The sequence below is a fragment of the Neopsephotus bourkii genome, unplaced genomic scaffold (genome assembly GCF_033783945.1).
Source record: "Neopsephotus bourkii isolate Nb327-2 ecotype Australia unplaced genomic scaffold, CSIRO-AGI_Nbou_v1 NB_668, whole genome shotgun sequence".
Classification (NCBI taxonomy): domain Eukaryota; kingdom Metazoa; phylum Chordata; class Aves; order Psittaciformes; family Psittacidae; genus Neopsephotus; species Neopsephotus bourkii.
In genome coordinates, this window is record NW_026901167.1 from 1,801,309 (window position 1) to 1,829,213 (window position 27,905).

General features: G+C 53.2%; 1 protein-coding gene across 2 annotated transcripts in view; it reads right to left on the minus strand.

Annotated features, from left to right (window-relative positions):
* DOCK11 (dedicator of cytokinesis 11) overlaps positions 1-25,206 on the minus strand; it is a 67,599-nt gene extending 42,393 nt beyond the window's left edge. For both annotated transcript variants that reach the window (XM_061353240.1, XM_061353241.1), the window contains exons 1-11: positions 25,105-25,206; positions 12,359-12,475; positions 12,047-12,136; positions 11,795-11,877; positions 10,861-10,930; positions 8,419-8,514; positions 5,266-5,400; positions 3,885-4,062; positions 3,357-3,436; positions 2,263-2,346; positions 258-398 (exon numbers count right to left, since the gene is read on the minus strand). In XM_061353240.1, the coding sequence (XP_061209224.1) occupies positions 258-398; positions 2,263-2,346; positions 3,357-3,436; positions 3,885-4,062; positions 5,266-5,400; positions 8,419-8,514; positions 10,861-10,930; positions 11,795-11,877; positions 12,047-12,136; positions 12,359-12,475; positions 25,105-25,206 (1,176 nt within the window). The remainder of the gene's footprint in view (positions 1-257; positions 399-2,262; positions 2,347-3,356; positions 3,437-3,884; positions 4,063-5,265; positions 5,401-8,418; positions 8,515-10,860; positions 10,931-11,794; positions 11,878-12,046; positions 12,137-12,358; positions 12,476-25,104) is intronic.
* Between the last annotated feature and the right edge of the window lie 2,699 nt (positions 25,207-27,905).

A 27,905-nucleotide genomic window follows, 5' to 3' on the forward strand; every position in this document is an offset into this window, starting at 1 on the left:
GGTTTCGCAGCAGTCCATGTTCCCAGCAGGCTGGGGCACACCAGGATGGACCCTGTCCCCAGACACACTTTTGCAACACCACACTACCAAGGTACCTAAGTCCTTCAATGACCCTGTGCCAGTGCTCACTGCTTGCCCAGGTCCCATCGGAACCACCCCAATGGGATGCTTTTATCCACCCAGGTTAATCTGCTGAGGGTTCTTCTTGGCAGTGAGGAGAAAGAAGACAAAGCAGAACACGCCAGAGCAACCCTTACATTGGTGAGTCCTCCTTCGGCCCTGTCGTTGAGCTGAGCAAGGAGGTTGAGGGAGAAGTCCTGGCAGCTCACCACGAAGCGCCTGCTGCTCTTCTCCTCAAACGGCTTCACGTCTGGCTCCATCCCCGAGAAGTCCAGTCTCTAGACAGCAAACAAGCAAATCTGGTCTCATTAAACAGGAAAACAAAGGCCTGAATGATGTTAAGGGGTCCCATTATGGCCAATAGCATCTTAATAATCTTTTATTCAAGTGGTACAGAAGGTACAAGACATTCACAAATGAGCGCCATTTGGGCACGTTACACAAATGTATTCACAACATGAATTCATGAGGATGTATCAATTTTTAGCAATCTGCTTTGTAGAGCACAGAAAACTAAACCTCAGGATGATCTCAGTTCCTTCCTGCTTTGCTGTAACCCTGGGGATCTTCCCAAACACCATTTAGAGCTTGGGGAAGAAAGCAGAACATAAGCTGGTGTTACCCTCAGGAAAGTATCTTCCACTTTGAAGATCTGACTAGCTTAAGAGGTGGTCCCTGTGCCTGAAATAGAGAGAAGGCACATGCTGTTGGGATGGTGAACAGCTCCTCAAAGTGGCATTTCTACATGCACAGCAATAACTGGCATAGTTAGAAACAACAAAGACTGCCTGCAGAGCCAGCTACAAAACCCAGTCTTGATTATAATCAGCTCCTTTCGTCCTAACCCAGAACACCCATGCCCGGTCTGTGCCTCAACATCCACCCTTCTTGGAGAAGAGACACACATGTCCAGAATACCACCAGCTAGACAAGACCTTCACCATCCCCATCATGCTGGGCAGTGGGCACACACAGCTACCAAACACACTTACATACCAGCACATCCCTCAGGGACGCTGGCACGGCGCAATCCTGCACAAACCCGCACGCCAAACCTAGGGAGCTGGTATCTCCCAGTCAACTCATTCCAGCAAAATAGGCTGCAGTTGCTCATCTGACTGTGGGAAACTCTTCCCACTGCTTCCCCTGTTTCTCTTCAATGAGGAAAATATGTTGCAGGTCTATGCTCCTGCTCCCAGTTTCCTTAGCACCAGACATACAAGGGTGCACAGACAAACCAGGATTGACCAGAGCAGCGATTCTGGATGCCAAGTGCTCCAGCAGATCTGCCTGACCCACAGCAGAATGAAGAGCTCTGGGTCTAGAGGGAGGACAATGAACGCAGCCTAACCAGTTGGTTAGGTGGACAAAACCAGGTCTTCGATGCTCCATGCTGAATAACATTTCCATGGTCTCCTGGATGCTGACCCTCTTCCTGTTAAAGACTTTAAAGAAGGACCAAGAGAAAAGCTCATTTTGCACAACTAAACCTTGTAAAGACTAATTACATTTCCTTGTCAAACCAAAAAAAAAAGCAAGCTCTTTTTCACAGCTGTGAACAAGCCAAAGCCTGCCAGAAAGAGAACCAGAAACCACCAAATAACTTGGAACAGTTCTCTCCAATTGTATGAACAATTGCAGCCCATTCCACTGAAATCCCACACCTGGACCTTGGCAGAAAGCTTAGCAAAGATGTCAAAGCCGAGAGGAAAGCAAGCCAACAGTCAATGAACTCCTACCCCGGAGCATGAGAACAGCTTGGGGTGGCTTTCCTGGTTCTATGTGCCCTACCTCTGAAAACTCCCTGAAGACTGAGACTCTCTGTAAGCCACTTGCATGGTCCTTAACATCACTGTTAGACCCCAGACATGCTCAGGCCACGTGCGTTGAAGGTGTCCTTGCAATACTTCTACTGCTTCTGCAGCCATGAGAACCTCTCAGACACCCAGATGATGGGTTTGAAATCCAACAGCACCAAGATGCATCATACAGAAGCCAGCAAAGCTGGAGGGAGGCCACGTGTGGGGCTGCTGTCACTCTTCCCTTTATTTGAGCTATCACCTGAGCACTGACATGTTGCTCAGCTCTCGCATGAACTGCACTTCTGTTCCCCAGCCCACTGGAAAACACAGTGGGAATTACCTGGACTTCTGGGTCGAAAGAGAAGAGGTTTTGTCTTCCATCATTTCTGCTCAGTTTGTTCAGCTGCTCTGTTTCTCTTCCATACTAGGACAAAGGAAAGCACTGGTGTTACTGCCTGGCCACACAGGGCAAACACTCATTATTTGCAAAGAATGGAAGCAAAACGAAATAGAAGTTTTCAGGTTCCCTTTGTGGTACGTGAGATGATCATAAAATCCCAGCCTGGTATGTGTTGGAAAGGACTTGAGGATAATCCAGTTCCAGCCCCCCTACCAAAGGCAGAGACCCCTTCCACTGGAGCAGCTTGCTCCAAGCCCCTGTGTCCAACCTGGCCTTGAGCACTGCCAGGGATGGGGCAGCCACAGCTTCTCTGGGCACCCTGTGCCAGCGCCTCACCATACTTACAGTAAAGAACATCCTTGTATCTAACCTATACTTCTGTTTCTGTTTGAACCCATCACCCCTTGTCCTATCACTACAGCCCCTGATGAAGAGCCCTTCTCCAGCATCCTTGTAGGTCCCCTTCAGACACTGGAAGCTGCTCTGAGATCTCCACGCAGCCTCTCTTCTCCAGGCTGAACAGCACCAGTGTTCTCAGCCTGGCTCCATATAAGATATGCTCCGACCCCTGATCATCCCCGTGGCCTCCTCTGAACTTCTCAGCTGTAGCCACCGACACAGTGCAATGGCAGTAGAGCAGTGTGGCTCTGCCAGATGCGAAACCAGACAGAAGCAGGCAACCACAATGTATCCTAAACAGGATGTGGATGCCACCTAACTGCCCCTCTGCTCTCATGGCCTGGACGGCCACCCCTGCTGAGCAGGAATGAGCACTACTGACCACAACAGCCCTTCCTTTGCTTTAACTCTGGCTCTTCCTTCAATGCCCTACACTTGGAAGCAAGGAAAATGCAGCCTGAGATCATAGAGCTCCATCCATGAGACAGGCAGATGAGAGAAAAGGGACTCGACCAGCGCTTGGAGCCTTCATGGCTGCCCCGGAGCTGAAGATACAGAGATGGAAAACCCCTTTTATAGACATGGAGGAGACAACTATCTATGGGCTGGGAGAGAGTCCTCTGCACACACAGTACCTTCATCAGCTCTGGATGCATGCTCCTCTCCAGGCTCTCCAGGATGTTCTCCGATTTCCCCTGCGTGCCCGATTCATCATCTGCAAGGACACAAGGAGCAGATGTTCAAAACAACTGCAGGAGCACTGCTCTGCCAGAAAGGATCCTGCAGCATTTGCTTAGAATAGCACAGAAACACTGCGTGGGGACTCTTCCACTCCTCAGAAGTAAGATTTTTCCATACATTACCCGTACCAGAGTGTGTTATTACAGCCTCCTAGGTCTTTCCAAAGCAGAACTCCAGCACAGAGCCAATTTTCCAGGAGTCCTGAAATCTTGCCATGGATTTCCTATCCAGAAGGAGGGTCACGTTTCCCACCACTTTCATCCCTCAGACTATTGTCTCCATTATACTAAGCCTTTTCACATGGTATCATGTGTCAGCCACAGATCTTGCTATTAATACAGGAAGACAAACACACTTCTCCAAGCACACTGCTCCCATCCTCCTGCAGAGGGCTGAAGGTAGGTGCTTATTTATAAACAGACCTTGCACAGATTCCACAGCGTCCTTCTTCTCTTGCACCAAACTCTCGGTGTTGCTCTGGATGATCTTCCTCAGAGTCACCAGCCATTCCTCCATCTCCTGCTCAGTTTCAGCTGCCAGATAGTGGCTGTACTTGTCTATTGTCTTCAGTTCAAATGCGTAACGGCGCATCTTGGGGCACTGAACAAAGAAACAAGAACGACAAAGATCTGGGTTACATTTTGCTCAGCAGGTCCCTGTGGAAGCATCCTGAACTGAAACACCACGGAGCACAATGCCAGCACCCTCGCTGACACCGCGCAGCCTCTTCTGCAGCAATCACAAAGGGCTTCATGGCTGCAATCAAGCCGTTGGCAGCTCCATGCTTGACAGCTACTCTGAAAGTGGAAGAGAGCCAGACTGAACCACAGACACTGCACTGAAGCGCCCAAGCAAGCTCCTTCTTCTGTTGTCAGACCTTTAATGTTTACCCAGAGAAGCAAGGAACTGGATTTATCTGACACAGTAAGTAATGGTGCACTCCAGGACACTTAGAGGCACCTAATTGAAAGCAAGTGGTTCAATACAACTTCTCTGAGCTCTGCTGGCCTTTAAACAGCATTTTCCAACTGGAAACCAAGGCAAACCTGATGTACGACCTGTACATCACTGAGGTGTGTGCACTGCTGCTTTTCTTGTGTTCAGAAAGACACAGATCCTGTGTTCAGGAAGCACACAGCTCCAACTCACCCACGCTGAAGTGAGTAACTTAAGCTGCCTTGTACTGGCTCCACGGCACTTGGCACTTGGAGCTTCTGCAGAGGCAGCAGCAGAAGGCACAGCAGCAATCCACTGCTGTGCTTCACTCTCAGCATAACAAAACAAACCCAAGTTTAAGCTCTGTACAAATACCTGCTCCTAAAACCTTGCAAGAACATTGCAGGCTGGAAGTCCCAAGGGGTTGCGTGTTTCCATGGACTGATTGGGATATAACTTAAGAAACAAGAAGCTGATGTAAGCAGCAAACAGAGGAGGAAGGTGCTCAAGATTAAGTCACACCAATTACTGGCCTCAACCCTCTGGCGTCTTGGAAGGCACCTGAGCTATGATAACCAGGTAAAGGAGATGGACAGACCAGGGAGAGAGTAGATGAGGTAGCGATGAAACACTTCTATTTTACTCCAACAGCAGTTCTCCACTTGCTGTCTTCTTGGCCAGAAGTATGGAACCCTCATGGCCTGCCTTGCCTGCATTTTAATAGGATGAGCTGACAGAGCAAACCAGCTCTGGGTTAGTTTGTAAACCCATATCTTCACCCCTCAATGGCACAGAGCTTGGGGAGATGTCTGTCTCAGAGCTAGCAGTGCATCAGCCCATGTCCAGCTACGCAGGAAGCACACCCACCTGAACGACATCATTGCAAGCATCCAAGAAAATACAGCCTTTGGATTCCTTGGAAATCTTCTCATCTTTGTAGGAATTAAGAATATAGGAACCATCTGTGAGTTGTGACAAGTAAAAATACCTCCTCTTGAATACCTGCAAACGAACAAAGTCTTGCTCATACCAGTATTCACTCTGTTGTATATCATAAACTGCAGCCACAGTATGTGCCCTCCTGCTATTGAGAAAATACTGTAACAAGAAAACTGAAGACCCTGGAGTGTTGTGATTCACCCCTCTGTGTACAACTGGTTTTCATGGGCATTTCATCATCATCTTTAATTCTAATGTCCTTGCTGTTATGGTAACTTTGTCCATCTAAAGCAAAGCCCCAGGGCTTTCAGCTCCCCTCTCAGCTGGCTCCAGCCTCCTTTATCTTCACAAAGTCATGCTGCATGGTACATTCAGATCAGCGCACTGCTTGAAGATTCATCCCAGCCTAGAGCAGGTATTGCCAGAGCCTTTCTGATAAAGACCTTAGTTAGAATTACAAAGAAATTCTCCAGAAGACTTTGGAACAGACATGTGGAAATTCCTAGCACGCAAATGCAAGCCAAGGGACACCAATCCATTGAACGGCTTGGGGCTTTATTGTTTGGTTTTGTTATGATTTGCTTTGTGTTTTGTATATCTATCTATCTATATATATACAAACACACCTATTTTCATATGAAGTGGCTTGAAGTGGTCAATTCTCATAAAGCAGTAAGCTTGGGAGAAGTGATTCTATGTCTGAGATATTGACTTCTATGAAAAAATCAAGCTCTTCACTATCTCAGAGCATCTTCCTTCACGCTTGTCAGCCAAAAGGCTGGCTATAATTCAGGACTTTAACTCAGGAGAACATTTTGGCAGCAGTTATGGCAGCACCATATGCTGTCAGGCTGTAAGGAGCAGGGTGCATTTCACAGTTGCTGGGTATCTGTGTTAGGAGAAGCATGAAGGAAGCTGCAGCAAGCAGCACTGGGAGTATTTTCCACTCTTCTGCATATCTGGAAGATCTACAAATAAACACAGCATTTTTCATCCCAGATGGGAGACTCCTAGTAATATCCTGCTCCCACCACTGCTGACAGGAGCACGTGCTCAACAAAACCACTCACAGAACTGGAAGGGAGCGCTGTGCTCTGAATGATAACCTCTGGCATCATTTAGATGACTGCTTAGCCACAGAGCTGCTCCAAGAGCTGTTTTAATAAGATTTACCTAAACCTTTAGTCCAACAAAGCGTAAAAATACATGGAAAGCTAAGTATGCTAAGCATTAAGCCAGCTTAAACACTGATTTAGCACTTCACTGAATCAATCTCGGAAACTATGGCAGTGGATGTTACAGAAACCCATGACAAATCTCTCTTTAGATGTTACAGGGTTGATATCCCTTGTGGGTTTGGGATTTCACACTAAACCATTTGGCATCTTCTGAATTCTGTTCAAAAGGAAATGTAGAAGCAAGCAGCAAACACTGTTCCTATGATCCTTTCCCCTTGTCAGAAATGATTGTCAGAAAACTATGCTCTTTTGAAATGAATACTAGAAACCTGGGAACAGAGGGGAACATCCGCTCTGAACAGGCTACAGACGCTGCTGGTAAGCACTGCAATTGCAGAGGGATGGCTACAGAACTGGGGAGGTCCATTAGGGAAGACAGGGAGCAAAGGGAGAGGAGGGAGGAGAAAACTGATGCCCTGGCTGTGATGCAGCACACTGACATGCTGCAGAGCAGGCAGCAAGAGAGCTAGGCCAAGGCAGGGAAGCTCTCTGCAACAAAGGTTACTCTGCAATAAAGGTTTGATGGCTGTACCCTACTTACAGCTTGCTCGTGGGCTGGCTCTCCACATGGCTAGCAACAATGTGAGGTACCAACCACCCAGCACGTGGCAGTAATGGCACAGCCAGCACCCAAGAGATGGATGCATGTGCTTCTGCTACAGCACAGGAGCTTCTCAACATGGTGGCAATGGCGAAGATGCTCAAAGTCCTCAGGTTTCTTGCATGTGCCTTAGGAGGTGTTTTGTAAGATACAGAAGTGCCCAGGACCAGCTCAGAGAACAGCTACTGATGGCTGGTACTCTGAGTTCCACAGGAGACTCTGTGGATCTTACTAATGGAACTGAAGCCAGTGCAGTTCAGAGAACACCTCTGGAGGGTGGGTCGGAGGTGCTGAGCACAGAGGCCAACACCACCACAAGAGGCTCAGTCAAGAACCAACCCAACTGACTACTTCCAGCATGTGTGATACCTCATCCAGAAGTTAAAGGAACAGAAATGGCTTCAACCTTGCTGCTTGGAAAAGCAGAGGATCAGAAAACCCTGCTCTGTGCGTGGCCTTCAGGCTCACGAGCAATCATTTCAAAACTCAACTAAATTTAGCACTATGAATGGCCCTGCTCCACCCCTCGTGAAAGCAGAACTCAGGGAAGCTCGATTCAACAACACCCTTACAAAGCAGCCTCACTGCAGCCACCCTTCAGCTGCACAGCGGAGGATAACTCCCTCATATTCTCTCTATGGTGTCAGGAGGCAGCTGCAGGGTGGAACAAGAGACAGGCTCACTGCCACAGCAAAAACCTGAGCTGGAACTGCTAAAAACCTCCATAGCAAAATGTGAGCCGTGTCGTGCTGGATTACGCGCAGTGCTGAACAGGAGACAATGCAGCTGCTGCTTCTAGGTCAGTAAAGCTCCATCTCCTCAGTGACATCACCCCAGCTTTTCAAGCTAAGTCTTGGCTTGCAATTTAAAGCTGGCCTCCACACATCTTTGCTACCAGCAAGGAAACCATCAATTCAGAGGAGTCTTTTCTTGCAGGGCAGCTGTTTCAGTTATTTAAATCGCCTTCCTCTCCTGGGCCTCAGCTGCTCATTCAGAACAATCCTGGTTTACTGAAACAGGCCTTTTTGTTCAGCTTGCTTGTCACGAGTTGAAGTGCATGGCTCTTATATTCTGGGGAGGGAAGGGGTGAAAGGCTCTTGCCAGACTGGGTTTTCCAGTCCACCTTGGGATACTCTACAAGAGGGACAGATGCCCATCCAAACGCAAGCCTGCACTCCTGAGGCGGCCTGAGCTTAACCTCGTGCCGTGCTCACGATGAACATAATGCTGGGTTAAACTCACCTTCATGGTAACTGTGATGGTGCTGTTCACATTGGCTTTGTGCAGCCAGCCTTGCTTTATCACCCCACCCTTCTGTGAGCACAGGGAGGAGGAATCCTGAAAGAGAGCAAAAGAGGCCAGGTTGGACACAGGGGCTTGGAGCAAGCTGCTCCAGTGGAAGGGATCCCTGCCCGTGGCAGGGGTTGGAGCTGGAGGAGCTTTGAGGTCCCTTCCAACACAAACCAGTCTGGGATCCTATGAAGAAGAGGTGAACTGCCTCCCACACAAAATTCCCCTTGGACACAAGGATTATCTCCACCCTGGAAAGCAATACTGTTCTAACTACAGAGATAGAACAACACATGCGTACTGCAATATGCGTGTAACATGGACAGCTACACACACAGTGCTCTCACAAAAATATATCAGGGGCATCTCTTTCCAAGAAAGAGGCAAAACAGGCTAGTTTGGGTCACCTTTAAAAAGGACAGATTACATCTACACTGCCAGAGCTGCACAGCAGTTTGCAGTCAGGAAATGCACAGTGCTTCTTACACAGTGTTTCAAAAGCTTGGGGAAGAAGGAGATTACCAAAATGGAGGTTGCAAAATGCAGAACTCCAGCCCTATTATGCCATTTCCCTTTGGATAAACCAGCTCTCCATTCTACATGGAGGTGAAAACCCCCAGGCCACAATAGGTGGAACACAGCTGCACATCCAATGAACCAGCAAGTTTCAAGCGAGCAGCCAGGCTGTGCTTGGTGTGTGAGCTGGGATGTGCACCTCTGCTCCTGGCCCATGGTCCCAGCCAGGGAGCACAGCTCCCCATCCATACCCAACTGTGACCCCCACTGGGGAGGGAAGGCAATGAGATCCCAGACTGATGATGGAAACGTGCCCTGGGACTTGCAGTGACTCAGCAGCAGAGGTGGACCTGGGCTGTCTGCCCATGGGCTGTGAAGGGAATGGTTTGTACTGCCTCCTGCATCCCGAATGGCAGGTTTTCAGTCTTTTCTTGTCAAACTTCCAGTGACAAAGTAAACTTTCTGATGCTTTATTTCCTTGGGTAAAACAACCCGTGATTCCTCCTTTATACTGGTTCACCTTTTTCCATCACAAGATTGCTTTTACTCAGATTTCCATTACATAATTCTAATTCAAATGTCCGGAAACTGTAACAGAACTCTTCAGATATGGCCATGCCAAAACAGCTGCCAAAGCACTTGGAATACTCCTTCCCAACCAACCTCAGGAACTTCACTTTCTGAACACCGACCAGAAGAAAACAGGTTTCCACCCAATTCTGATAGCACATTTTTGTCCTTTTGCCTTTTCAGACTCATGCCCCATCCCTGGCAGTGTTCAAGGCCAGGCTGGACGGGACTTGGAACTGGATAAGCTTTAAGGTCCTTTCCAACCCAAACCAGTCTATCATTCTATGTTATTACCATACTGCACAGCTCTGTCTCCAGCCCATATTAGATATTATTAAAGAGGTACCACCCGAAGTTAACAATGTAATGCAACCCAACTACATAGGAAAAGAGAAAACCAAAACATTTCCATTTACAAAGAAGCCATCCCAGTCTAGAGGGGTACTGAGACATACACAACAACTGGGAGAACACGCAGCCAACAGCCCCTTCAAATCTTCAGCTCCACAAGAAAGAAACTTCCCTTCTCCTCCATCCTCAGCAGCAGCAGCTCAGTGCCATGTGGGTTTTAAACAGCTGAGCTAAGCTCTTCCCACTGCAAACTACAACTTCCTAATGCCATGGGTGTGAATTAGGCTTCACGTGGTACTTGGGGCAGAAAAATGCTCCCCCTCCCTTTTGTAGCACACACGATCTGCAGATGGAAACACAGCATCCTCGGAAATGAGCACCAGGATGGGGATGTCCCCATTGCCAGGGCCCCCAGCTCACCTCAGGGAACTGCTCCAGGCTTGCAAATCTTCCCTGCCACCAGCTGAGTGCAAGCAGCCAACTTCCAGAGGGAGCAAACCCCTCGGAACACTGGCATAGCATATAGAGAACAGGACTGACATGCTGTGAGTACCTGGGGTCGGGGTGACTGGTTGGGAATTGCAGGTTATGTGCTAGAGGAGGACCCCGATATCACAGTGTGGTTGGAAACCAAACTGCCCACTTTTCATTCTGGACATGAAGAATTTTACTTAGTCATTGCTTGGCTTCCTTTTTTAATTTCCTCTGCTGCACTGTTTCAAGTAAAAACCATTATATTATGGCTAATCTTGCAGATATAGGAGACCCTTAGCTCCAAGAGATTACCCTGAAACGTACTCTGAAATATGTCACTGGCTCAGGTTTGGTCACATCTTCACAGCACAGAACACCTCATCAGAAAACCATCGCTGGGAACTGAATTCTGAATCCTGCCTTTGCCTTGTGAAATCTGCTTTTTAACAGAACTTTGTGCAAACAAAGCAAGTACCTCCTTACCTCATCCTTTTCAAAGTCTTCATCAATCTCAAACACATGGCTTGGAATCTTGTCTGGCCTGAAGGATTTGCTGAAAACACAGCACATCGTTATTTATCATGACTGGGACACGAGGGTCCTGCGAGCCAGCAGCCGATGCTGGATCCAGAAGGAAGAGCCAAACTGCAGACTAGAGAGCACATCAGGAGTGTCCTTCTGCAGAAGGCACGTCCCCGTACAGCTGGAGGAAGCTGATTTCTGAGTGCATTTCGTGGCAACTAAGCACAAGCAGTATGTAGTAAGCTTGCTCCTTGTTAACTGATTCTGCAGGGATTTTGCTGACTTGCATTTATGCAGCACAGAGATGCAGCAGGCCGCTTTATTTCCCATTGGAGCACACGACTCCCCAACACTGCAGCATTAGCAGCAATACTGCATCCCCAAATGAAGCTGTCCAACAACCTCCCCATGACAGGGGGCACAGAGATCTGCTTGGCACAAGAACACCGTGTCCAGCACACGCAGAACATCAGCCCAGGGGGACAACGAGGCTCCCAGGTGGGGATGAGCAGACACTGCCAACAGTATGCATCCTGCCACAAGGCCAGTCTATGGGGCATCCTCATTCCAGACAGACACGGGTGAACAGGATGTGAAGTAATGACGTAAGATCCCCATGGCCTGTCTTGGAACCGGATGAGCTTTAAGGTCCCTTCCAACCCAAACCAGGCTGGGATTCTATGACCCATGCTGACAACATTGTCAGCATCCCCCTGGCAGAGCTGAATGACAACATTGTGATAACGTGAACCTCTGGCCCCTCTAACTTTCCCAGTGACAGACCCCTGGAGGGAAGGCTGCTTGTGAGACAGGCAGCAGAAAGGGTCCTGTTAAGCCTCATGAAACCCCAGCCCTGTGACCATGCATTAGTATTCCAAGGGAGCACAACACTTACCATGGCAACATCCGAAAGTCTCCCGAGTATTCCTCATACTTGTAGTTCACCACGTGCCAGTCCGAGCTGTAGGTTTTAATGCACTGAAAGGAAAACAATGCAGCTCTTTGAAAGCTACAGCGAGCAAAACAAACCCATGCACAAGGCTGAAAGGCTACAGACTGCTGGGTGAGGGAAGCACAAGTGGAACAGGCCTGACCAAGGCTGATCCTCTCGTCTGAAGGAAGGCGCTGCGTGGACTCCTGTCCCTACCTCTTTGACGAAGAGACTCTGAGCTTTCTTTAGAGCATCTTCTGGCACAGTCGACTGGACAGTCCTTCTCTGTCGACTGATGACTGAGATCTGCAGGGAAAAGAACACGTTTTCAGTGCAAACTGGGTCTTCAGGGCTTGATACTTGCTTTAAATCAATACTGTGGCCCCAAATCGCCCGTGGGTCGTTTTGGCTTTATGTGTCAGAAACGCAGCCAACATGAACATGTGGCTAAGAGTGGAAACCTTCCAAACGAAGCAGGACTGGAGGCAGGTGAGCCTCAAGCACCAGAAACAGCCAACACCAACTCACAGATACATCCTCGATGGGGAATATCAGCAGGTCCCGGAGGGGATCACTGTAGATCTGAACCTTGCGCTGAAGGATCACATTCTCATAGTCCAAGGGTTCAACCACTTTCGTTTTTTCCTGGAGGAAAAAAAAAATGATGAAAAATATTATAGATATAATAAATAAAATAACCAGTAACTAAGATCTTGTGCTTTATTTAGCCTGACAATTACATAGCACAGTGTGGACCGCTCATTAATTCAGCAACATGTGATGCAGGTAATGACCCGTGTGCATGACTTCAGAGAGGGAAACGAGGGGTTAAGTTATTTGTGCCTGGCAATAAGCTTGGGAAGAAACAGAGCTTTGTGCTGCTCTCGTCCAAGCACAGCCTCTAATTCCTTAATGGAGCAAGAAATGCTCCTGGGCAGGCCACAGCTTTAGCAGCTGCTTCAGTCTCTTTACATTGGAGTAGCTCATCCGTGTTGCTCAGAGGAAACACAGCCTCTGGCGCTGTTGAGATGAGAGCAAGACGGCTGCTGTGACCTCCGGGGCAGGCATCTCGCCTGTGGAAGGAAGAACAGCATCCCCCTGGAAATGCAGGGAAGCCCTCTCCATAAATCACACCTCAGCCAGAGCCAGAGGCTGGGAAAATCTGGGGCCTGGTTATGCTCTCATTTACATTTCTGGGAAGCAAAAGGAACTGCTGCGAAATCCCCAGTAAAAACCACCAGAATACCATTACAATCACTGCTGAATTACTTTTATCTGTGTTACACGTCAGAGAACCCCAGCCTGGTTTGGGTTGGAAGGGACCTTAGAGCTCATTCAGTTCCAATGCCCTGCCACGCGCAGGGACCCCTTCCACTGGAGCAGCTTGCTCCAAGCCCCTGTGTCCAACCTGGCCTTGAGCACTGCCAGGGATGGGGCAGCCACAGCTTCTCTAAAGGGAAGCCAGAAGAGGTTTGTAAGCAAAGCAGCCGCTCACAGAGGGCTGTGTCCTGTCTCCTGCCTGCCACCGAGGAAACACAGGCTTCTCCATCCATCCCAACCCATGCCTGCTGCCCAGCGGCGCCAGACATGGCCATGCCCCTGCAAACAGACCGGCACAGTAAGGAGGAAGACATCCCAGATACCTTTTGCCCTTTGTCCCACCCTAGTGCCCTGTGTCCCAGCATGGCTGGAGATAAAGCTTTAAGCCCTGAAAATGAGCTTTCAGAGTCTTAGTTTTCCTGAAGAGCTTGGTTGAAGCACACAGACCCCTCCTGGCATCCAGGAGCCTCGCGCTACCCGCTGCTGTCACAGCGGCAGATGGCACCCACCACAGTCACTGTCACAGCACAGGAAAAACCATTACACTAAAGTGATTAGAGTCTTAGAAACCACAAATTCCTCCTCCACGGGAAAGCCAATATCCAGGCACAGAGAGAGGCTGCCAGTCCAGCAACAAAATCAGCCCGTCTGCAGGAAAACACATGCAGTGCTGTCAAAGGTTCTCTGGCACACGCATGGCGGCTGAGTGCAGACCTCAGAGCAGCTTCCAGTGTCTGAAGGGGGCTACAAGGACGCTGGGGAGGGACTCTTCATCAGGGGCTGTAGCAACAGGGCAAGGGGTGATGGGTTCAGGCTGAAATGGGGAAGTTCAGGTTGGATTTATCAGGTTAGACAGGGGCAGCAGCCCCCAGCTCAAAGCACCAGGATCACAATCAAAACCTGTGGGAAACACCCCAGGGGGCAAAATTGAATCTGATTTTAAAGGGAGAGAACAGGAGAGTGGTGTGCCTGCCTGGGGAAGCACACTCACCTCCTCCTTACGTCCAGGTAAGCATCACTCACCTCCTCCTTACCTCTGGGTAAGCATCACGCACCTCCTCCTTATGTCCAGGTAAGCATCACTCGCCTCCTCCTTACATCCAGGTAAGCATCACTCACCTCCTCCTTATGTCCATGTAAGCATCACTCACCTCCTCCTTACGTCCATGTAAGCATCACTCACCTCCTCATGTCCATGTAAGCATCATTCACCTCCTCCTTACATCCAGGTAAGCATCACGCACCTCCTCCTTACCTCTGGGTAAGCATCACGCACCTCCTCCTTATGTCCAGGTAAGCATCACTCGCCTCCTCCTTACATCCAGGTAAGCATCACACACCTCCTCCTTATGTCCATGTAAGCATCACTCACCTCCTCCTTACGTCCATGTAAGCATCACTCACCTCCTCCTTACATCCAGGTAAGCATCACTCACCTCCTCCTTATGTCCATGTAAGCACCACGCACCTCCTCCTTACGTCCAGGTAAGCATCACTCACCTCCTCCTTATGTCCATGTAAGCATCCCTCACCACCGGTTCAAGCCCCCCACACCAGCCTGTGCCCCAAAACCCGTGCTGCTCTCTCTGCCCTTCTGCATCTGCCCCGAGACCGTTGCTTCCCCAAGCACAAGGAACAGGGTCGCAGGCCCCATCCAGGCTGGGTCACGAGGCTCCCCTTGGACAACACGGAGGGGAACAACAGCCTCTCTGTGAGAGCAGTGACTCCTCACCAAGCAAGCTGGCTGCCATTAGAACAGGAAATTCAATGAAACCGCTTCAACAGAAACATGCCCACGAACACCAATGCGAGGCTCGGCTTTGGCCAAGCACGGGCACAAGGAAAACTCCAAGGGAAGGTCCTGATCCTCAGTGCCCTGCTTGTGGTGCTGCCCTCTGCCAGCCCGAGCACACAGCCCCGCTAGACAGAAACCACCAGAGAGAGCCTGAAGGAAAGGATGAGAGAGGGAGTTATGAGTACCCAAGAGGGGGGGAATCTTTAGAAGTCAGATTCACTTCTCACCTTTCTGTATCCATCTGCAAAGCTGATAACATTCCTTGTATTCGCTTTCCAACCAAAGGCTCACAATGACAGCTGAGAACATCCATGTGGGAAAGGACAGCAAAGGGCATTTCTATTTTAGCTTTCATTGCCTGAAAACCAGTGTTCTAGCGTTCTGCACCTGTATATCATACAAACATGCCGGTATTTTTATTATGAGAATATGATTAATTGACATTAATCAATCTGATTCTTCCCCTGTGAGGGTGCTGAGGCGCTGGCACAGGGTGCCCAGAGAAGCTGTGGCTGCCCCATCCCTGGCAGTGCTCAAGGCCAGGTTGGACACAGGGGCTTGGAGCAAGCTGCTCCAGTGGAAGGGGTCCCTGCCCGTGGCAGGGGTTGGAGCTGGAGGAGCTTTGCAACCCAACCCAGGCTGGGGGTCTGTGACAGCGTTTCTCTGTGACTCTTTGCTCCCACAGTTACAACACGTATAATCCAAGTGAAGTGAATGTATGGGAAAAGTGACTGAAAAACGTTTAATTCAAGCAGCCCATCTCTCTCAGCCTGCCTCCAGGGCAGAGCTGCTCCAGCCCTCGCAGCATCACCAAGGGGGGGGGCACCTTTAAGCAATGTGCTTGTCCCCAAGCACTGACACAAGCTCCATGGTGGCTGCCACCGCATGTTTCCCACTGTGCAGGGGAAGCCAAGCCCAGAGCAAACCCTGACCCAGCACGAGAGCTGCCCCACCATCACCTTCAGCATCCCAGGGCGCCAACAGCCAGCACAGAGACACCAGCACGCAGGGCTCCATCCCCACCCAGCTCCACCAGCCCTGCAGCACTTCCTCTGTGCCTTCCTCTGCACAGCCCCGAGGCCATGGGGCTTTCTCACTTCCTCAGAAACAAAGCCCTACCCCGTGCATGCACCCAGCTCACAAAGCACCTGCAGACACAAGGGATAGGAATATTAAACCTCCTGAAGGGGAGACCTGAGAGCAGCTCCAGTGCCTAAAGGGGCTGCAGGAAACCTGGAGAGGGGCTTGGGACAAGGGATGTAGGGACAGGGCAAGGGGAATGGCTTGAACCTGCCCGAGGGGAGACTGAGCTGAGCTCTTAGGCAGAAGCTCTTCCCTGTGAGGGTGCTGAGGCGCTGGCACAGGGTGCCCAGAGAAGCTGTGGCTGCCCCATCCCTGGCAGTGCTCAAGGCCAGGTTGGACACAGGGGCTTGGAGCAAGCTGCTCCAGTGGAAGGGGTCCCTGCCCGTGGCAGGGGTTGGAGCTGGAGGAGCTTTGAGGTCCCTCCCAACCCAAACCAGGCTGGGATCTGTGATTGAATTGATGGTTCTTCAGAGCAGCTAAAACGAGAGGGGGAAATGGCATGGACCACGGGTCCATACTGATGTATTATCTCAGGCTTTACAACACTGCCGCGTAATTTAGCAAGCATTTTACACCCCCCCCCATTTCCTGCTTCTGCTGTTGCAACCCTGTAACTCACTAAGGTGGAAAACTCAGCAAAGCTCTGATTTTGAAACAAATCCCAAGGGGCAAAATAGGTGAAACCCACAGAAAACAGGAGGAAAAGGCGAGCTGGGAATGTGCTAAAACTAAAGAGGGGACAAAACCAGAAGCGCACAAGTACTCTCTGGACATACCGGTCACCCTCACATCACCCCAAGGCTGGGAGCAGCCTAGGGCAGAACGGGACCATTCCCCACTGCAATGCGCAGGCTGGAAACCTGAGGGTACCTTGCAGGCAGCAAAGAGAACTCCCCACTTCTTATCTGGCTCATGGAACCTGGCAGGACATGGGAGAATTTAAATGGAACTGAGAAAATTCACTTGGCAAACAGCATGGGCACATGGAGCTGAGACGTTTCTACCCACAGCAAAGCTTTCCTAAGGCAGGGATAGAGAGATCTCTGCTCAGGGCTCCCTCAAATCATGCGGTCTTTAACAGCTTTCTGGTTTTAAATAGCACATTTGTGACTCTTCCCTTCTTCTGCCCCCAGCTCCTGCACTCCCATCTGATCCCCTGGCTCTGCTCTGATTCCAGCTTGCAGGAAGGATACAGAGCTGAGATGCACACAGGATTCATCCCTCCAGCAACCAGGCATAGGAAAGAACAATGAAAAGCAGGAAACCCTGAGCTTGGCCATCCAGTGCCTGCAGCCACCACAGCCCTGTGCAAAGGCAGAATAAAGTCTGTACCCCAACGGCTTGGCATCCAAAAGCACAGGAGAGGGAAGAGGTGGAATGGGAAAGGAGGGAGGCAGAGCAAGCGGAGGCAGTGTGAGTCAGCACACATGGCAGCAGTCACAACTGATGCAGCCCTGCTGCTGCCAGGAGGTCTGTGGGCTCCTCAGCAGAGCCATGTGGATTCCCATAGAGGGAATCAGAAGGGAGATGAGGAAGCAGCTCTCAGCAGGTGATGGGGAGGTTGTGCCCATGAGCGTGCTGCACAGCCAGGACTCGGTGGACGGAACAGCAGCGCCCAGGGTGAGATGGGTAGAGATGGGCAGTGGTAAAACCACAAGGATGAAAAGCAGTCAGTGAAGCCAATGAACGGGTACGAGGAGGCCAAAACTATTTTTACACTGGCCAGAGAGAAAGAAGATTAAAAAAGCAGGAGGGATTCCCAGGCAGGAGTCGTGGCTGCGCTGACGGCACAAAACCACTGAGCTTGAGAAACACCCCAGCCTGGTTTGGGTTGGAAAGGACCTCAAAGCTCCTCCAGCTCCAACCCCTGCCACGGGCAGGGACCCCTTCCACTGGAGCAGCTTGCTCCAAGCCCCTGTGTCCAACCTGGCCTTGAGCACTGCCAGGGATGGGGCAGCCACAGCTTCTCTGGGCACCCTGTGCCAGCGCCTCAGCACCCTCACAGGGAAGAGCTTCTGCCTAAGAGCTCAGCTCAGTCTCCCCTCGGGCAGGTTCAAGCCATTCCCCTTGCCCTGTCCCTACATCCCTTGTCCCAAGCCCCTCTCCAGCTTTCCTGCAGCCCCTTTAGGCACTGGAGCTGCTCTCAGGTCTCCCCTTCAGGAGTCTTCTCTTCTCCAGGCTGCTCCAGCCCCACAGCATCTCCGTGGCCTCCCCAGCTCAAGCAGCGCTTGCCCAAGCCCCTGCAGCAGCAGCAGGGGAGAAGGGAGCAGGAAGCCACAGCGCAGCCTTGGGTTGCCTCAGCAACACAAAGAGCCCAGCGGGGACGTCAACCCCCAGATATGGGGCTGGTGGTTTGAGCAGCTCAGGAAGTTGTTGGCCTCAGCCTCCATCCTGGCTCCATCTCCAGGCTGCAGGCAACGGCTGCAGCATCAAACCCTCCTCTCCTCAGCAGTTTCAGGGATGCTCCAGCAAGCTGCTCCATTGGAAGGGGTCCCTGCCCGTGGCAGGGGTTGGAACTGGAGGAGCTTTAGGGTCCCTTCAACCCAACCCAGGCTGGGGTTCTTTGGCACTTGGAGATGGCCAGGTCCTAACGCTGCATAGGAGATGCTTCATCCTCCTGGCTGCACCCAAGCAGTGTCCCCTCCCCGGGGACCAGGCTGTGGTGGGGATGCACACCCAGCACACAGCCAGGAGCAGGGACTGCCCTGGACCGAAGCAGGCAGCATCTCCTTCCAGCTGGAAGTGCTCCCAAGGGCCAGCCCCGTGGCAGGAGATATTAATAGGGGAGAGAAATACTGCGTTTCAGCAAGAAAGCAGAGAGGGGTGAGAACAGGGTCAGGATGGATCAGAGCTGACCCCATTAGACAGCCAGTGGGAGGCAGGGAGAAGCTGTAAAGACAAGTGAGGGCTGTGCTGAAGGAAAGAGGAGCCAGCAAGGGAGAGCTTTGATTTGTACCTTTTAAGGGATGAAAGAGATGGAGGGTGTTGGTGGCAGGAAACGCGCTCCAGCGTCCCCGAGATGACAGCCGTGGCCATAATGGATACTGGACTACCCTCTTCTTCCCCGGACACAAGAGGAGTGAGGCCAATCAAGCAGGGAAGCTAAAGCACACGCGTGCCCCGAGCCTGGCTGCTGTTCAGCAGCTACGTGTGACCGTGACTTGCATTCTCAGGCCACGGAAACGTCAAAAGCTTGGTGCAGTTTTGCATCATTAGAGGCAATAATTCAGCTGCAAAGGGCTAAGTGAAACGCTGCAAGAGCCACCGAGCTGCAGCTATAAAAGGATGCTCCAACAGGCACTACAGCAGGCAGGCCATGCTCAAACACCTCTGGTCCTGGGAGGGATCTCTGCAAACATCTCCAGATAACACAGGAGGCTGAAACCAAGCCCGAGAGCATCCCCTCACCGGATGCAGAGCGCACCAAAGCCCCAGCCGCATCGCTGGCATTTGCTGCACCACCGGCAGCCATCTGGTCCAGGCGTTTCAGTGCACTGACGGCGGGAGGGCAGATGCTGGCAGTGCAGGGACACCTCCACCTTCATGGCACTGTCCCTGGTACAGAACAAACCCCTCTCAGCCTGGCCCAGCAAGGGGCAAAGCCCCAGCCACACGGCCAGCAGGACATGGGAGGAAATCTGTGCAAACACGTGTAAGGCCTGGGTGCTTTGTTTCCTTCCCAGAGCTTGCCTGCAGTGGGCAGGAGGACACTGAAGGGATGCTTGGGAAGGGTAAGATCGAGTGCCCATCAAAAGCTGTCATAGCCTCCAAAAACCTCCAGAAATGGATGCACTGACTCCAGCTCATCCTACAGCACCCATTCCTCTGCGCACTGGTGCGCCTGGGGGAGCAAGGGACTGCTTCCTTCCCCCTGACTGGGTGTTGGTAGCAGATATGATGGGGATTTGCTAAGTGGCCCCCGAGCGCATCACCGTGGGCTTGGGGCTGCGCTCCCCTCCATGGAACAGCACCCTTCATCCACTGCATGACCAAGGCATGCACCAGACACATCCACGGCACACGCTGTGCCACGGCACCCAGCCAAACTCAGCCCCTCCCAGCACCCCAGCGAGCCCCACTCGTGATCAATGTTAAGAATGCACTGAAGGGTTTCTGGAGTAAACCCTTGTGAGCAAGCATCTCCCCTGCAGCACCTCTGCAGAAGCCACTCCAGAGGCAGAGCCTGCCCTGCCTGAGCCAACAGCACCACTCCCACTGCTTACACAGGGGCAGAGCTCCTCCCGTGCCCCATGTACATCTCCTTCTCTATGCACACTATGCAAACACAGCACGCTGATTACCCCCGGGGGGGAACACACACACACACATGCCCATATTCTGTGTCTCTTGAGTGCCAAGAGCACTATGAACGCTGCATGTAAAGTCTTCACATTGATCAAAGTGAATTTGGGTTATTAAGGGAGGGTTCTATGCAGAAAGCTGATTTCTTCTGCACAGGCATAAATTCAGACATTAATAATACAGTTTAAGCTGTAAAAAGAAAACTCCAACACACACAGAAGAACAAAATGACTTTTTGCCTCCAGTCAAAATCTTCTCAGCATCACCATTAAGGAGCTTTTTATCGCCTTTCTGAGCCTGCCTGAAACTAAGCCACCCCTAAGAGCCCAGCCTGGCCAGGATCAAACACAACCCAGCTCCTCCCAGCACAGTGCCCATGGGGAGGGCTCCAGGGAGCACATCCTGCAGCAGCACACAGCACAGGGGAGCAGGCACTGGGCCTGAATGCCCCATCCCTGGCAGTGCTCAAGGCCAGGTTGGACACAGGGGCTTGGAGCAAGCTGCTCCAGTGGAAGGGGTCCCTGCCCGTGGCAGGGGTTGGAGCTGGAGGAGCTCTAAGCTCCCTTCAAACCTGTGTCTGTGGTTCTATGATTGTGCCTTGCAACGCTCTCGTGGCTGCCCAGGTCCTGTGTTGGGCAGCACCTTGGTGCTGGTTCCTCCTGCCTCGCTGCATCACTTTCCCATTAACACTCAGCAACATCCTGAGCGTGGAGAGGATGGGAAGGGGGAGACTGCGCTGAAGGTCTGAGCCCAAACCAGCCCTGTCTATCCACTGCCAAGGGTCCCTGGCTGCAACCCTTGAGGTCGAGCCTTCATGGCTCTCCCAGCTCTGACCAGCACTTCGCACTCTGGCACAGGGTTTTAGTGTGGTGCCCAGGGTACTCTCTTGGTGGAGGGTGTTTGAGTTATCACACTGAGGCTTTGGCTGTTCCTCTCCTTACCCCAATCTTCACTTTGTTCTCTGTTAGCATGTCATTTATCCCACCTGCCAACTCAACGCTCCTGCTCCATTGGTCTGTTTGTTTAAACAGTGACATTGGTCGTCAGTTACCCTGCCAAAACTCCATCCCTGAGCTCCAACCTGCAGCACACAGCAGGAACCACTGGAAGCTGCCATTGACAAACCTGCGCTGCAGCTCAGCAGAGGGAGGCGCACGGAGAACCGCAGGTCCCACACACACTGGCTGCTCCCAGCTCCTGAACTCCGTTTCCTCACCAAGCCCTCCGTCCCTCCACAGCCTGGCTGTGAACACGACACACGGCCGGAACAGCATCCAGGGTGCTGGAGCACCACTGCAGTTAATGGGAGAAAGAGAGCCCTGGCTCTGGGGCAGCAGCACAAGAGGGACATGGAGCTGTTGGAGTGAGTGCAGAGGAGGCCATGGAGATGCTGCGAGGGCTGGAGCAGCTCTGCTCTGGAGCCAGGCTGAGAGAGCTGGGCTGGGGCAGCCTGGAGAAGAGAAGGCTCCTGAAGGGGAGACCTTAGAGCAGCTCCAGTGCCTAAAGGGGCTGCAGGAAACCTGGAGAGGGGCTTGGGACAAGGGCCTGTAACTGGATGAGCTTTAAGGTCCCTTCCAACCCAAGCCAGTCTGGGACACTGTGATCCTTCCCCACCCACAGGGCCTGAAGTTCCTCTGAGCTCCCCACCGCAGCCCTCACTCTCACTGCTATGGCTCCGGATCACAGCTCCACTGATACCATGACAGGAGCAGCACTGACTGCACCCAAGCAGCTGGTCCAGAGGATGGGACACGGGTACCCCAGGACACCTCGGGAAGGAACAACCTCCCCTTCCCCTGGTGTCCGACCAGCACCACATCCAGTGCTTCCCTTTCACACACGTGAAGGAGCTGACTCTGCCACCAACTTCCCTGCAGCCCAAAGAGAAGTGTAAATATCCTCCTGGTGCTAGACAGGCACAAATGGAAACGCAGGAACAGAAATCAGGGCACATGAGCTTCACATCACCTGCAGGACAGCAGGCTTGAAGCTGCATCATCCCGGGCATCACACTTGCTCAGGCTTGTGACGCAGAGCACAGTGCTCCTGGCTGGATGCGTCTCCTCTAGCACACAGATCATGCTCCATGCAAGCCGCCCGCGTCCCTCACTGAAAGCTTTCCTCACTGAGAGGTTTTCATTTACGAGTGTTTCATTCACTGCCTATAAAGGTCTCCTCACTCCAGACGGCTCCTGGCCCCGAGGGAGCACCCTGAATGCCCCAAATGCTGAGCTCCGCGTACGCATGGAATCAACCCGACAGTGACCGCTCCCGTGCAAGGAGCTGCACGTGCTGGTCCCCGCAGCATTAGCTCTGCTCCCCACTCCTTCATGCCATCCATGCTCCCCACTGGTGGTTTCAGCTAGGCAAGGAGACAGCCAAGGTACCTGACAGGGTCACGGGGACAGGCAGAGCATCCCCAAAGGCTCTGGGAGTGTTAAACTATTCATAGAATCCCAGAGCCCCAGCCTGGTTTGTGCTGAAGGGACCTCAAAGCTCCTCCAGCTCCAACCCTGCCACCGGCAGGGACCCCTTCCACTGGAGCAGCTTGCTCCAAGCCCCTGTGTCCAACCTGGCCTTGAGCACTGCCAGGGATGGGGCAGCCACAGCTTCTCTGGGCACCCTGTGCCAGCGCCTCAGCACCCTCACAGGGAAGAGCTTCTGCCTAAGAGCTCAGCTCAGTCTCCCCTCAGGCAGGTTCAAGCCATTCCCCTTGCCCTGTCACTCCATGGTCACTTGCTTCTGTTGATGTCCCATCTCCTGCTGTGCCCAGGCTGTAGGAAGGGGACGGGATGTCCAGGACACGCAATTCCAGTCTGCCTCAGACAGCCCGAAAGCCCCAGCTCATGACACCTCAGCACACCGCACGCTGCAGCCTGCGCCAGCCCCTGCTCCCCATGCTGGGGCCTGGGTCTCAAGGCGGGTGCAGGGGACGTGCCCACTCCGTGCTCTGCAGCTGCCCAGCTCAGCAGTGCCAAGGCTGAGCCTCACCTTGGGAATGGGACCAGAAACGATGGCTTTTCCTCTCCCCCTCTCAGCCACTCCCCAGCATCACCTTCCAGGACGCCCTCTCCACCCTCCCAACAGCCACAGACAACAGCCTTCTTTACAAGGATGCTGACCTGGTGGATGGAGAGGAACCACCGTTTTTCTTGGAGCAACCTGGAAAGCATGAACCTCATCCTTCATTACTGAGCACAATTAAAGTGCCACCTGAGAGTCATATAAGCTTATGCCACCTCCTTTCTCCCTCCCTGAACACTGCAGTGTCCTATGGCTATTCCTAGTGATGCAGAAGTGCTGGGATTTATCCCTTGCTGCTGAACTGTCAGAAGCAGGAAACTGCCAAGACCCAGGCATCAGGGTCCTGCCTTTGCCCTCCTCTGGAGCAGCTCCGAGGGATTTGCCTGTCAAAAGAGAGAGAGGTTGGCAGGACCATGGGCAATGAAACCCTGGAGAGGATCAGGAGGAGGGCGGCTGCTGATGGATGCTGGGCCCTGCTGGCTCCTTCGGGATGCTCTCAAGGTGTTCTTCATTTCCATCTGCAGTCCCACCCATCTCTTCCCATGCCGACAGCAGGCACTGAGGAACCATTTGCCTGCAGGATACCAAAGCTCTTCGGGTCCTACCCAAACAAGTTCATTTTTAATGAGAGGTTCCATCAGGTTGTACACAAAGCATTTGTTCCTATGTATTGTTGCTGAAAGAGGGAAAGCAAATTGCACGGGAGCCTGTAAGGATCCCTGAACAACAAACAGCACATAGGAGGCAATAGCCATGGTGCTAGGAAATCCGACTGGATAATCACCATGGCTATTGCCAGCTTCAGAAATCAGCAAATGTACAAGAAAACTCTGGTTCTAAAGGAACAGCTGAATCCCCTGTTTATTTAACAACACATGCCATCTAATGTGATGGTAGAGGACTAATCTTGAGCAACCGGGTCTTGTGGCAGGTGTCCATGGCAGGGGTTTGGAACTGGAGGAGCTTTCAGGTCCCTTCCAACCCAAACCAGGCTGGGGTTCTGTGACTGTAACAGAAATTACTCGGAACTTGGACCCCACTTCGCACATCTCACTGCCCGCCCTTCCACCACCACCAAGGTCAAACCCATTACACGCTGGAGTAACCCAACACATCCAGCACAGCGCCCGCGGCTCTGGGGCCCGAGCAGGGCACAAACGCTGCAGCCCAACACCCTCAACCTGCTGCAGGGAGCGCATCCCGAACGCACGTGGCTTCGCCCAGGCGCGGCATTCCCGGGGACGTGTCGGTGGCGGACCCGGCTCACACCACTGCCGGTGCCGGTGCCTCTCCCGTTGCGGGGCCGAGCGGCTCAGCCCTGCGCTGTCCGCCTGCCCCGCGGCGGGGGGAGCTCCGTGCCCGTCCGCCCGCTGCCCCGCACGGCTCGGTCCCGCTCCCGCTCCCGCTCCCGTTCCCTCCACACGAGCGCTGACCCCAGCGCCGGCTCCCCGCAAACCCCCGGCTGCGGGCGGCGCTGGGGCGGGCTTGGTGCCGGCAGGTGGCGAGCGGGGCGGCAGGCGGGGTGCACATGGGGGGAACGCGGGGAGGGAACGCGGGGAGGGAACGCTGCCCTTATCCCCATCCCCATCCCCATCCGCATCCGCATCTCCATCCCCTGCTTCGCCCAGCGCTGCCCGGCCCTGCTCACCCCCTTCCTCTTCCCCCGTTCCGCGCATCCCTTGCCCAACCCTGCCCGTTCCCCGCGGGTACCGCCGGGCCGGGCGGGGCTCCTGGCGGCGGCGGCGCTCACCAGGACGAAGGAGCCGCGCACCGCCTCCGAGACGCTCTGCCGGAGCTCGGCGGCCGTGCCCGGCTTGCTGAGCCGCTTCGTGAACTTCCTCACTTCCGACATGGCCCGAGCCGAGCGCAGGGGCCGCGCCGAGCCGAGCCGAGCCGAGCCCAGCCGCTGCCTCCCTGCGGGCGGGCGGGAGGGCGGGCGCGGCGGGGCCGGGCCAGGGGCGGGCGGAGCCGCGGGGCGGGGCGGGCCCGGGAGGCCGCTGCTCGGCTCGGCTCGATTCGGTTCTGCGGGGCTGGGCCCGCCCCGCCCTGCATCAGCGCGGCCCCGCTTTGTCCCCGCCGCAGGTGCGGCGCTGGGGGAGCTGCGGGGGTGCCCCCCCCCCGAGCACATGGGCTCAGCCAAAGGCACCGGGCACTGCAGTGGGGCTCTGGACAAGGGCCTGTGGGGACCGAGCGGGGGAACGTCTCAGCCACTCCAACCCAACCAACCCGGGGCTGTCAACAAAGCCCCAGGCGCGGCCCCTCGTGCTGCTCAATCCTATGGGATGCGCCTGATGCCGGCGCTTGGCCCTGCCCGCCCCCTGCTGCGCTGGGCAGGATCAGACCCGCAGCGGGACGGATCCTGAGCGGATGGGCAGCACCTGCAGCCCATGGGATTTCCCTCTGGCGGCCCCGGGAAGAGGCGTTTGGGATCCGGAGCCCCTGGCGTGGAGCGACCTCGTGGAGCCCTTTGAGAGGCAGGAGGGAACCTGCACCGGGGCCGGGTCAGGGCTGAACCCAGCTGGGAACTGAGGAGCACGGAGCCGCTCGCTCAGCCCCTGTGCCCTGCGGGAGGGATGGGAGGAGAACGGGAAGAGTGGGAAACACAAATGGGTGGGAGAGAACAGTTTAATAAGTGAAGTGCAGTGGAATACTGAGAATGATGGCAATAAATAACATGACAGAACAATAGCAATAGTAAGAATAAATAACATATGACAATAAATAGTAGACAACTATTAATAACAACACTAATACATAAAGTACAACCTACTTCTACTAACAAAGTACAACAGCATCCTTCCACTACAACTGAAGAACAACGTAACACTGCTCCTACTACAATGAAATACAACTACTACAAACAACAACAACATCGCACCATAATCAATGACACGGTGGAGCTCAGCCCGAGGGTGGATGTTCCTGCTGGCGGCTGTGGATCTTTGTATGGGAGCTCCTGCCCTGAGCAGTGTTGAACGCCCTGGAAGTCAGAAAACACGCAGGGATCTGTGCTTCCTCCTGACAATCCCAGCACCGCCTCCAGCCAAGCTCCCGGTTTCTGCTCTGGGAGGGTTTGGGCAGGTCGGTGTTTAACCAAAGCCCATGGCTGGGGTGGGAGCTGGTTGTAAAGGTGCGGGAAGGCCGAGGGGGATCCCGAGCTCTGCCTCCCCACTCGGGAGGTTCCCGTTTTAGCCCAAATCCGAGTCCCCTCTGGCACCAGGGCAGGGGAATCCACTCCCGTCACCGCCGCCACGGGGCTGCTCTGGAGCCTGGCGCCGGTTCTGCTGCTCCGCTGGCACGTTCCGGTGGGGCAGAACACGGCGCTGCTCCCTGGGGCTGCCGAGGGGCTGTAAACCAGAGAGAGTTCATTGCTCTGCTCCTTCTTCTTCCTCCTCTTCCCTGTAAACCAGAGAGAGTTCACTGCTCTGCTCCTTCTTTTCCCTCCTCTTCCCTGTAAACCAGAGAGAGTTCATTGCTCTGCTCCTTCTTTTCCTTCCTCTTCCCTGTAAACCAGAGAGAGTTCATTGCTCTGCTCCTTCTTCTTCCTCCTCTTCCCTGTAAACCAGAGAGAGTTCACTGCTCTGCTCCTTCTTTTCCCTCCTCTTCCCTGTAAACCAGAGAGAGTTCATTGCTCTGCTCCTTCTTTTCCCTCCTCTTCCCTGTAAACCAGAGAGAGTTCATTGCTCTGCTCCTTTTCCCTCCTCTTCCCAAAAGGTGGAGGAGAGCGGAAGGGAGAAAAGAGCTTAAAATGTGTGGGAAGGGCCCGGGCCCACGGGGATGTGTTACATCCAGCACAGAGGCCAACTGTCAGCCTGAGCCTGCCCCACTGAGCTCCCCTGAACACCAGTGAGCCCAGGAGTGCTTTAATGGGATGGTGAGGACGGGCACGGGGCAGCAAACTGGGGTGATTTGGAGTGCTGAGAGCGGAGTTGCCCTTTCCTGCCCCGAAGTCGCAAGTGGGGAATAACTGAGCACCTCCTCTTCAGCCTCCTCCACCTCCTGCAGCAGCCTCTTGGTCTTCCCTCCCGTCAGTGGAAATCAGTTGCAGCCAAACTGGATCTTCTTAAACGTGTAATAGCATTCAGTGCAGTCAGAGAGTCTTAGCTGGGATCTGTTGTGAGCAAACCAGAAGCAATGCTGGAGGCAAACCCTGAAGGCACACACATACAACAGGTCCATCGTGCAGAGGCTTGCGGGAGCACTGGCACACAGGCAGGGGATACGGGATAGGAAAGAAACCCTCCTCTTCCAACCAGACTGGGAAGCAGAGTGGGAAGGAAGGGCGGCACATTCCACACACATCATGTCCTTGTTACTGGAATATCTCTGGGATTGGGGAGCAGAGACCTGAGATGTTCTGTTCTAAGGACACACGAGGGTCTCTCAGGGGTACCTGCGGAAGACAACACCGCATCCTGAAGTGACTTCCTACAAAGTGAAGTTCTTAACCACATCCACCGCAGGCTCCAGAGCACCTGGGATTTGCTCCCCGACCTCTCAGGGTACCCAGCCCTGCCTGGGCTGCAGAGACCTGGAAGGTGCAGCCAACAC